This window comes from Oncorhynchus tshawytscha, linkage group LG15 (genome assembly GCF_018296145.1).
Source record: "Oncorhynchus tshawytscha isolate Ot180627B linkage group LG15, Otsh_v2.0, whole genome shotgun sequence".
Lineage (NCBI taxonomy): Eukaryota > Metazoa > Chordata > Actinopteri > Salmoniformes > Salmonidae > Oncorhynchus > Oncorhynchus tshawytscha.
Window position 1 is genome coordinate 5803334 of NC_056443.1, and position 11897 is coordinate 5815230.

The 11897-nt window shown below is 42.8% G+C and overlaps 1 protein-coding gene across 1 annotated transcript; it reads right to left on the reverse strand.

Annotated features, from left to right (window-relative positions):
- Positions 1-64: 64 nt before the first annotated feature.
- LOC112214204 (pro-MCH 2-like) lies at positions 65-1671 on the reverse strand. Its single transcript, XM_024372794.2, has 3 exons — positions 1333-1671; positions 512-653; positions 65-156 (listed from the first exon to the last, which is right to left on the reverse strand). The coding sequence occupies exons 1-3, from the start codon at positions 1573-1575 to the stop codon at positions 107-109; spliced, it is 435 nt and encodes a 144-aa protein (XP_024228562.1). The 5' UTR covers positions 1576-1671; the 3' UTR covers positions 65-106.
- Positions 1672-11897: the final 10226 nt, after the last annotated feature.

The window sequence follows — 11897 nt, forward strand, 5'->3', positions numbered from 1 at the left end:
TTTTTTAGAACCATGCCACAGGTGTAAGGAACACATAAGGAAAGTGTATCATGTTTTGCAGGAGATTGACAGACGGCAGGGCAGCAGTGTAGGATTCACCACACTCTTATGCTTGCGAACAGGGTCGGTACACTCGTCCGATCATGCATCGCAGCACTGGAGGGAATAAAATTGGTAGAATTGCAGTGATTAAAAAATAATAATAATTTAAGCATTAAACTGCTTTTAATAGTGATGTCATAACCTTCAACAGTCTTCAGTTTGTTGCTTTTATGTGTCTGAAATGTCAGAAGTCCAGCTGATAAAACTCTTGTTCAAGTAATGAATGGAATATCATGGTGAAAAGGGTCAACACCCTCATTGATGGTTTTAATGCCGGTATCGTGTCATCAAGTCACCCATTTGACATGCTGAATGACGGTGACCTGGATCTTTCTAATGCGCACGATTGAACGGATACAGGAACCGTAGAAGGAGAAATAACAAAAGGAAGTCGCTGGTCGATACTTACTCTCAAGGTCGGCCTCCCTGCGCTCTACTTTCAGGCTATATTCAGCAGGAGAGCGATCTGTGGCTCGGTCGGGGAGGACAGGAAGGGCTCGGGAGAAAGCTGTGTTCATGCTACGTCTGGTGTGCCCTTTCAGTCCAATGTCCTGTGGGACAGAAGGCTAGGTCACTGTCTGGCAGACTTCCTTTAGTGGATCAGCCAGCCTCTACATTAGTATTCTCTATCCACTGATGATTATATTGCAAAATCAGATTTGGTGTACCAAACCCGAAGGTTATCTAGCTTGCATGTTACAACAAACATATAACAATACACATGAAAGGGCTATAGAATCCAATGTCAAAATTAATTGGACTGTGGGATGGTGTTTTTCCTTTCCATTCATTTGGGATTGATGCATGCCATTTGCCAGATGGACATTTAAGAAGCGGCACAGATCTTCTGGGTCTCAAACCCCGGCCTTCTGGAGTCTGGTCCTGAGCCAGGCCATATGAAACCTGTATAAAAGTGGCCCCAGTTATCCAGACATCTAATCTGCCCAAGTGGCTTTATAACCTCTCATCACTCTCTCCTGTTCCAGTACAGCAGAGATAACCATGTCCATGACTTGCATGACATACAGATGCCAGAAACTGAATCACTCCACATGCCTGCCAAACCTTTGATGGAGCGGAGACATTATCGTAGATTTTGCCACTGTGGGAATCTAATCAAGATAAAACACCTATCCGTTTCATCTTTGTTTGATGATGGCTCAAGTTTGAGCAAATGTAAAATGAGGAAGGTTAGTGTGATGATGGACATGGATGACGGAGGATACTTACTGAAAGAATGATGATCTTTGTGTTGCTGTCGTCCAGTCCGTTGTCCAGGATGAGGTCCCGTCTGAACCTCGGGGCAGCCAGAGCGTTGTCGCTCATCATGTCTTCGCCTAGTATCGATCGCAGGCTCTCCTGCTCTGTCCTACCCTCGTCCAGCTTGCCTGTCTGTACAGCAAAGACGGCCGAGCGGGTGTTAAACTCAGAGAACAGCACCAGTGTGAATATAACAGAGTATAGGGAGATCATGATTCCTACTATATTATCTTGGTTCTAACGGCCTTGCGAGGGTAATTGAGAGTGGACTTTAGTTGCGCTCACCTGTGATGACTGTTGATCTGTGGCCCATCAGCTCTTTTTATATCACGAAAAGCCAAAACAGTGTTTTTTTTTTAAACCATCGTAACAAAGCCGTCAAATATGTGCGTAGAGGAGATTTGAAGTCTCCTGCTTAGCTTGGCCCATATCATCATAGAAAAGGGTGTCATGTCAAAGGTCATAGCCAATATGTATAGCTCCTTTATGTAGTCTAATCAGAAGGCAGGGTAGGTGAATAATAGCTGGATTACTGTCAGATGTAAGGACATGCTGGATTTGAAAGAGGGGGGCAACATCTTTTCCACAGTCATCTTTTCCCTCCCGTAGAGGGGTCTCCTCGGGCCCCTCAAAGATCATAGGTCTCAAATTGGCCTCACAAAGGTCTCACTTCTCAATGCTGTCCACTTTCAAAGGTGGAAAGTCAACGGTGGAACATATGCCTACTGTGCAATCTGAAAGAAACCAACATATTGCCTACAATGAGTTATCATCACCAAACTACGTCAATGGCTACAGTTATCAATGCTCTGTGGGGAGAGAATATCATCCAGGGTGAACAGTCCTGGTATGAATAGAGGCTGGGTCACTAAGGTCATGTCATCAGACTTCAACAAGACTCATAGAGAATGAAAACAGACCCAGGTAGCATCAACCGAACTGACCTATTGGTGATTGGGTATACACCCTTACCGGTTGGGTATTACAGTAGGTGGGAGGAAGTCCCTGACTTTCCTGACAACATAACCTAAAGGATACTCCAGGTGCTAGTTATAGGCTATGTAACAATAGTTTATTCTGTTCTGATCCCATGGTCACAGGTCAGGAAAAACTCTGGTTTCTAGTCATTAGAACCTTGGGTGTTAGCTTCATTGCCCCACGACTAGGCCCTGCCCATAATGAGAAGCCCATTGACTGCCATCTGTGGCTTACATGGCTGATCACATCATATTCACAAGGGTAATGGCTGTGAGTTTAGGGAAATGAGCGTGGAATAGTTTTACAAACCAAAACTAAAGGCCTTGTTGACATAGCTCTCCCAAGCTCCTCTTCAGTTCAGTTAGGAAAACAGACAAGGGCTTACCTTATTAACATCACAGTAGCTACAGCAGAGGGATGGAGAAATGGGACATGAATAATAGTTATTGAACTCAGCTGAAGTGATTGTTCTTGGAGTTCACAGCCTTTATTTTGTGAGTATTTTTGTTGGAGGCTAACGGACTCTAGTGAAGGACTGAACTGGTCCACAGGGGCCCAACTGTTCCAGGAGCAGCACAACTCAACCTGGGAGCTTCAAGATCTATTGTTTTAACCTCATTCTCTCTCTATCCCACTCTCGCTCTCAATCTATCTATCTCGCTCACTCTCTATCTCTATTCCACTCTCGAACTCAATCTATCTATCTTTCTAACTCTATCCCACTCTCGCTCTCAATCTGTCTCGCTCTCTCTATCTCTATCCCGCTCTCAATCTATCTATCTTGCTCTCTCTATCTCTATCCCACTCTCGCTCTCAATCTATCTCGCTCTCTCTATCTCTATCCCACTCTCAATCTATCTATCTTGCTCTCTCTATCTCTATCCCGCTCTCAATCTATCTATCTCGCTCTCTCTATCTCTATCCCGCTCTCAATCTATCTATCTCCCCCTCTCAATTCAATTTACAATTGAAGGGGTTTTATTGGCATGGGACACACATGTTTACATTGCCATATCAAGTAAAATCGTTAATAAACCAAAGTGAAATAAACAATACAAAATAAACAGTAAACATTACACTCACAAAAGTTACAAAATAATAAAGACATTTCAGATGTCATATTATGTCTATTTACAGTGTTGTAATAATGTGCAAATAGTGAAAGTACAAAATTGAAAATAAACAGGTTGTATTTACAATGGTGTTCTTCACTGGTTGCCCTTTTCTTGTGGCAACAGGTCACAAACCTTGCTGCTGCGCTTGCTCACTGTGGTATTTCACCCAATAGATATGGAAGTTTACCAAAATTTGATTAGATTTTTAATTCTTTGTGGGTCTGTGTAATCTAAGGAAAATATGTGTCTCTTATACAGTATAGTCATACATTTGGTAGGAGGTGCAGCTCAGTTTCTACCTAATTTTGTGGCCAGGTTAATTTTTCTATAGGTGATGGCTTTGTTATGGAAGGTTTGGGAATACTTTCCTTTTAGGTGGTTGTAGAATTTAACGGCTTTTTTCTGGATTTCGATAATAAGCAGGTATCGGCCTAATTCTGCTCTTCATGCATTACTTGATGTTTTACATTGTAGAAGGAGCATATTTATATTTATATATATTTATATATATATATATATTTATTTTTTTTACCCCCTTTTCTCCCCAATTTCATGGTTTCCAATTGTTAGTAGTTACTATCTTGTCTCATTGCTACAACTCCCATACGGGCTAGGGAAAGACGAAGGTCGAATGCCATGCGTCCTCCGAAACACAACCCAACCAAGCCGCACTGCTTCTTAACACAGCGCGCAGCCGCACCAATGTGTCGGAGGAAACACCGTGTGCCCGGCCCGCCACAGGAGTCGCTAGTGCGCGATGAGACAAGGATATCACTACCGGCCAAAACCTCCCTAACCCGGACGACGCTAGGTGAATTGTGCATTGCCCCATGGACCTCCCGGTCGCGGCCGTCTGCGACAGAGCCTGGGCGTGCAGCCAGAGTCTCTGGGCTCTGCGATGCAGTGCCCTAGACCACTGCGCCACCTGGCAGGCCCCAAGGAGAATATTTTTATCAGAATTCTGCATGCAGTGTCTCAATTTGTTTTTTGTCCCATTTTGTGGATTCTTGGTTGGTGAGCGGACCCCAGACTTCACAACCATAAAGGGCAATGGGTTCTATAACTGATTCAAGTATTTTTAGCCAGATCCTAATTGGTATGTTGAATTATATGTTGCTTTTAATGGCATAGAAGGGCCTTCTTGCCTTGTCTCTCAGATCGTTCACATCTTTGTGGAAGTTACCTGTGGCGCTGATGTTTAGGCCGAGGTATGTATAGTTTTGTGTGTGTTCTAGGGCAACAGTGTCTAGATGGAATTTTTGTTTATGGTCCTGGAAACCGGATATTTTTTGGAACACCATTATTTTTGTCTTACTGAGATTACTGTCAGGGCCCAGGTCTGACAGAATCTGTGCAGAAGATATAGGTGCTGCTGTAGGCCCTCCTTGGTTGGTGACAGAAGCACCAGATCATCAGCAAAAAGTAGACATTTGACTTCAGATTCCAGTCGGTTGAGGCCGTGTGCTGCAGACTGTTCTAGTGTCCTCACCAATTCGTTGATATATATGTTGAAGAGGGTGGAGCTTAAGCTGTATCCCTGTCTCACCCCACGGCCATGTGGAAAGGAATGTGTGTATTTTTTGACAATTTTAACCATTCACTTGTTGTTTGTGTGCATGGGTTTTATAATATTGTATGCTTTTCCCCCCCAACACCACTTTCCATCAATGTGTATAGAAGACCCTCATGCCAAATTGAGTCAAAAGCTTTTTTGAAATCAACAAAGCATGAGCAGACTTTCCTTTTTTTCTTTTTTATTATGGTGTGCAGGGTGAACTTGTGGTCTGTCGTACTGTAATTTGGTAAAAAGCCAATTTGACATTTGCTCAGTACATTGTTTTCACTGAGGAAATGTACGATAATGCAGAGGATTTTCCCAAGGTTGCGCTTGACGCATATCCCACGGTAGTTATTGGGGTCAAATTTGTCTCCACTTTTGTGGATTGGGCTGATCAGTCCTTGTTACCAAATATTGGGGAAGATGCCAGAGCTAATGATGATGTTAAAGAGTTTAAAATGGGAATTTGTGGTCTGTATATTTGATAATTTCATTGAGGTTACCATCAACACCACAGGCCCTTTTGGGTTGAAGGGTTTGTATTTTGTCCTGTAGTTCATTCAATGTAATTGGAGAATCCAGTGGGTTCTGGTAGTCTTTAATCATTAATTCTAAGATTTGTATTTGATAATGTATTATTTTTTGCTGTTTGTTCTTTGTTCTAGGGCCAAAAAGATTGGAGAAGTGGTTTACACAAACATCTCCATTTTGGATAGATAGCTCTTCATGTTGTTGTTTGTTTTCCAAATTTCCCAGAACTGGTTAGAGTCTATCGATTCTTCAATTACATTGAGCTGATTTCTGACTTGCTGTTCCTTCTTTTTCCGCAGTGTATTTCTGTATTGTTTTAGTGATTCACCATAGTGAAGGTGTAGGCTCAGGTTTTCTGGGTCTCTATGTTTTTGGTTGGATAGGTTTCTCCATTTCTTTTCTTAGGATTTTGCATTCTTCATCAAACCTTTTTTCATTGTTGTTATTGTTCTTCGGTTTTCTGTTTTGTTATTTGATAGGGAAGCTTGTAGGTCAAATATACTGTTTAGTAGGTTTCCACAGTACTTTCCTTCCATTTATAGCATTTCTTAATTTTATTCAGTTCCTTTGACTTTGATGCCTCATTATTGAGTATTGCTCTGTTCAAGAAGACTGATTTTGCTGTGATCTGATATGGTTGTCAGTGGGCTGACTGCGAACGCTCTGAGAGACTCTGGGTTGAGGTCAATGTTAAAGTATTCTACAGCACTACTGTAGGAGTCCCATCGAAGCCTACATTGTACATACTCAGCGTGCGACAGAGCGTGTCTATTGATCAGTTGCTCCTGTTTGAGGTGTTGGGGCTGCATTTGAGGGCGATGTCCTTTAGGGTCCGGGCAAAAGGGGGCACTGCTGCCTTATATAGGTGGACCTGGTCGTAAAGGCTGTTCAAGTCCAGGGTGGAGTGGTGGGCCAGGTAAACATTTGGTTTTGAGGCAGAGTCAAGGGAAATACTTGTGTTTACCCGCTGTATGGTAGCAAGGTAGAAGTCTTTTTGTGAAAGCAGGGTGGAGATAACCACATGTGCATTGGGAAAAGTAGAAGAATCTTTTTCAATCAGTCCCTTGAGTGCTGTGGCCACCCTTTCCTGCTATGCTCAGGTCATTTGTGCTTGTGCATATTATTATGTGGCTGGGTGACCCTAGTCCGTCCTCAGACAGAAGGTCTAGGGTGCGCTGGGTGTTTGGACACCAGCGTTTAGACATTGTGTGTTCGGGAAAAAGTTTATTTTCTTGTATATATTTCCAGTTTGAGTCCATAAGGACTACAATTTGTGGCTTGTGTATATCCTCAGTGGGTGTGTGTGTGTGTGTGTGTGTGTGGGGGGTGTATCTTTCTCAAGAGAGAGCTTATCCTGCTGAGCTATCTCTTTGATTATGTGAAAGTCCAGCTGAAACTGTTTGGGGTTGCCACCTACCATTACTGTTCCAGACTTGTACAGGTTAACATTGGCTGACTCAGAGTCCCCTTTGTCTAATAACCAGAGTTTCTACCCATCGCTAACACCCCCCCTTAACAGAGGGGTAGTGTGTTAATATAGCACTGCACAATGCCAGGGGATGGTCTATGTGGAAGATTCATTTGCTAATGTTCCCATTTTTATAGTAGTCAGCAAAAAGAGTATTTTGATTTTCCAGAAGGAGCTACTTTTTGTACTCTTTTCGTGCCTTTCATTGTTTTACATCCAGAGAGTACTGTATTGTAATGACCTCTGAACAGCAGGAGGGGATTTTAAAGGCCTCTGCATTTGGGTGGGGTAGGCTGTGAAACTCTCCTGCCATTGTTGGGCTCATTGGCTTAGACACCTCTCACTTCCCACCTCAGTGCTAATTGAAGTTGAAGTCCGATATGTTCTGTCCTAGCATAGTTTGGTAGCCTGAGCATTCAGTCCTGATAAAGTAAAATATATCATTGTAATGTGTTTTTCTTCTTGACTTTAAAAGTAGCTTCAGACTAAACATTAATAACTCCGTTCTAGGTTGGATGGTGTTTTCAGGTTTCTGTTGTTTGTTTGTCAGAGCATTTTCTGTATGGCTTGGAAATAAGAATCTTTGGTAGTAGGAATCCTTCCAGGTAATTTTGTCCAAAATCAGGTTTGGAGTTTTGATTTGGAGTGAAGGTTATGTTTTGGAGTGTAGTATCCTACATATGTCATTGCCGGAAATATATATATATATTATTATTTGTCACATGCGCCGAATAAAACAGGTGTAGACCTTACAGTGAAATGCTTACTTACAAGCCCTTAACCAACAATACAGTTGTAAGAAAAAAATTAACTGAACTTAAAAAAGAATCAAATGAAAATAAGAAAAAATAATATTTATGGAGCAACAAAAAAAATAACAGTAGCGAGGCTATATACAAGGGGTACTTGTACAGAGTCAATGTGCAGGGGCACCGGATAGTCGGGGTAATTGAGGTAATATGTACATGTAGGTAGACGTAAAGTGACTATGCATGGATAATAAACAGAGTAGCAGCAATGCAAATAGTTTCATTGAGGTTACCATCAACACCACAGGCCCTGGGGACAATGCAAATAGTCCGGGTAGCCATTTGATTAGCTGTTCAGGAGTCTTATGGCTTGGGGTAGAAGTTGTTATTAAGAAGCCTTTTGGACCTAAACTTGGCGCTCCGGGACCGCTTGCCATGCGGTAGCAAAGAGAACAGTAAATGACTATGGTGGCTGGAGTCTTTGGCAATTTGTTGGGTCTTTGGCAATTTTCTTCCGCTGACATCGCCTGGTATAGAGGTCCTGGATGGCAGGAAGCTTGGCCCCAGTGATGTACTGGGCCGTACGCAGTTGCCATACCAGGAGGTGATGCAACCAGTCAGCATGCTCTCGATGGTGCAGCTGTAGAACTTTTTGAGGATCTGAGGACCCATTCCAAATCTTTTCAGTCTCCTGAGGAGGAAAAGGCATTGTCGTGTCCTCTACACGACTGTCTTGGTGTGTTTGGACCATGATAGTTTGTTGGTGATGTGGACACCAAGGAACTTGAAGCTCTCAACCTGCTCCACTACAGCCCCGTCGATGAGAATGAGGTGCGTGCTCGGTCCTCCTTTTCCTGTTGTCGACAATCATCTCCTTTGTCTTGATCACGTTGAGGGAAAGGTTGTTGTTGGTGATCACTGCTGTGTTGTCGGCAAACTTAATGATGGTGTTGACCATGCAGTCATGGGTGAACAGGGAGTACAGGAGGGGACTGAGCACGCACCCCTGAGGGGCCTCTGTGTTGAGGATCATCATGGCAGATGTATTGTTGCCTACTCTTTCCACCTGGGGGCGGCCCGTCAGGAAGTCTAGGATCCAGATGCAGAGGGAGGAATTTAGTCCTAGGGTCCTTAGCTTAGTGATGAGCTTTGAGGGCACTATGGTGTTGAACGTTGAGCTGTAATCAATGAATAGAATTCTCATATAGGTGTTCCTTTTGTCCAGGTGTGAAAGGGCAGTGTGGAGTGCAATAGAGATTTCATCATCTGTGGATCTGTTGGGGCGGTATGGAGAGAGTCTATCGGATTGGAGTGGGTCTAAGGTTTCTGGAATAATGTTGTTGATGTGAGCCATGACCAGCCTTTCAAAGAACTTCGTGGCTATTGACGTGAGTGCTACGGGTTGGTAGCCATTTAGGCAGGTTACCTTGGTGTTCTTGGGCACAGGGACTATGGTGGTCTGCTTAAAACATGTTGCTATTACAGACTCGGTCAGGGACAGGTCGAGGATGTCAGTGAAGACATTTGCCAGCATGCTCAGACTACACGTAATGGTAATCCGTTCTGGCCCCGTGGCCTTGTGAATGTCGACCTGTTTAAAGATTTTACCGAATGTACTGTATCTAATTCTAAATCTAACTCTAAATCTATCTTTTTGTAAAAGCATGCTGAACAATGCAGGAGCTCATCTGCTCTCATCTGCTCTGTCTCTCTCTCTCTCAAAATGTGAACAGTCCTGTGGTATTTTTTGTATTTTAGCACCAAAAACACAATTGATATCAATTTGTCTTGTATCAGCCCTGCTTGTAAATCGTGGAAGACCCTGTAGTTAAAGCATATGTGGATGAACCCCCTCCTTTCTTCAATGACCTTTGAGATAGCGAGGCTCAGGTTCTTTATCTGGGGGTTTTGCAGTTTTCCCTTGAGTTACATTTCTAGGAAAACATTATCATAATTCTACAACTATAGCACATTAACATAAAAGGGAATAGCTAAATAATCTTAAAGGAGCAAGATGTCCTTTGTGTTCTCCGGTCATATTTGTTTGATCTCCTTTGAAGTCAGAGGGAGAGTTGAACATGAGCGTTTCCGATCTTCAGTTGTTGGATCAGAGAATCTGTGCACCTTGTTCTGATGATTTTTATTGGCTCAGCCAATACATCATGAAATATTTCAATTGGGTAGTAAACAACTCAAACATAGGGATCAGGAGAGGTAAATAAGTGTGTATGTTATGTGGAACAAAAACAGGGCACTGGTGATATCTTTATTTTCGGGAATAATGACTTCTAATAATGACATGTATGCCAAAATATATCAGATATATGAAACTGTTGATTGACTTGTCACAGTATGCCGCTACAGCCTTAATGTTTGCTATCTTGGTTCAAAGTTTCCCTCTGGGTTTGACAGCTTAATTGCCCATCAAAACTTAGAGAGATGGCTGGCTGTGGGGACAGTTTTCCCATCATCTCTCGCTGCTGCTTGCGTCACCTGTCAGGGGGCGGTGTTGTAATCCGGTCAAATACATCTTTCAGTCAGAACCGAAACCCTCTGAAGACCTCGCCAGATGACACCATCAGCAGCATCATGTTATGGTTCTCTGTGGAGCAACATATTATTTCCTTGTCCTGTTCTAACACGCTGCTTTTCATCGCCAACCCTCAACTCCTATAGTAAAAACAGTACAGAGCTGGGAGAGGAGTACGTAATGCTGGGAACTCCAGGATGCTCACTGTGTACAGATTTCTGTTGTTGTGAAGATGAAGGTGGGGGCCTTGAAGTCTGTCTGGTGTGGGGGTGGATGCTTGGAAGTGGGGGCCTTTAGGACTGTCTTGCAGCAGGCAGAGTTGTGGGTGTAAGGGGCTACGATTGGGCAGGCCTCTTTGTTGCCCAGAGAACAGACCATGGTTTCCTGGAACAATGCAGCTGATGAGAGGCTCTCCAAGGAAAATATGGGTCTGACATCATGGGTTCTTAAAGCACACAGCTGAGCCAACACTCTCCTGCCATAATCAGTACTCAGTGAATTTCCACTGCTGAGGGAAATGGAGGAAAAATAAGACGGAGAAGCCCCTATGGGCATGGGTCCCTTCCCCTTCTACACCCAGGTATGGCTAGAAGTTCAAATGGAGAGTTTCAGTTTGAAATGGAAATGCATAATCCAATGATATACAAAGTTACTGTCACATTGGCTGGTGTCCTAAGGAGAGAAGAAAGACAGGAAACAGTAGTGATGAAGAAAGATGCTGAGTTGAAGGACGAATATACAGTGAGAACAATAATTGCAATTGCCAGTCCTTCGTACTACTGTAAAAGTAATTGATACCCAGTTTATTATTAAATGAAAACTACGTAGAATTTTGCCAGACTAACACAAATCATCCCTCCCCCTAAAACAACCAAGAGGAAAAATAGTGAAATTGGAGTGTATTAAAATAAACCACAAGGTCATTTAAAAGACAATAGCGTATGTAGTTGTAGTAGGGTTTTGGAGCTTCCACTTCAGGCCTGATCCAAAATCGGTGTCCTTAGGTGCACTAAGCCCAGAGCACATAGAGTCCATCTGATAAATATGGGAAATAGATACTTGAGACTGCTCCTTCCAGAATCTTTCTGCTGGTGTTGCAGAGGTGCAATGGAGAAATTCACGATTAGTTATGATATTACAGAATTACAAATCAGGAATTAGACCGCAGATGTTAAATAGATTCTACATTTTTTTATTGTTTTACATAATACAGCATTGAGGAACATTTCATTTTGTAAGGAATCAGTAGTTTACTATGAAGTATAAAAGTGAATTATGATGATAAACTGATTTGTTATGGTGTGGTCATTGTGGTCCAAACCACTCCATGCAGTTACCCCAATACCCAGCCTCTTGTATCCATCAGAGGTTTCTTGGAGATTTATTTAAACTCTAAATCGTGCAAGCTTGCAAACTGCAATTTGTCTATTCGGGCCTAATAATTGATCTTGTATTAGTCATTGAGAGGCTTGGATGCAATACCATCCAGGATTGCCGGGCCAGACACTTGCCAACTCCCTGCTCCACACTTGAAACTGTTATGTCTGCTGAATGGAAGCCAGAAGGCCAATTTATCTGTGAAAATGACTTAAATGTTTGGTTATAT

Coding starts and splice junctions, on each gene's coding strand:
- LOC112214204 (XM_024372794.2), bottom strand. CDS start 1,575: ATGATCTCCCTATACTCTGTTATATTCACACTGGTGCTGTTCTCTGAG. Junction 654..1,332: donor CAAAGATCATCATTCTTTCA/GTAAGTATCCTC, acceptor TCTGTCCCACAG/GACATTGGACTGAAAGGGCA. Junction 157..511: donor CAGGGAGGCCGACCTTGAGA/GTAAGTATCGAC, acceptor TATTCCCTCCAG/TGCTGCGATGCATGATCGGA.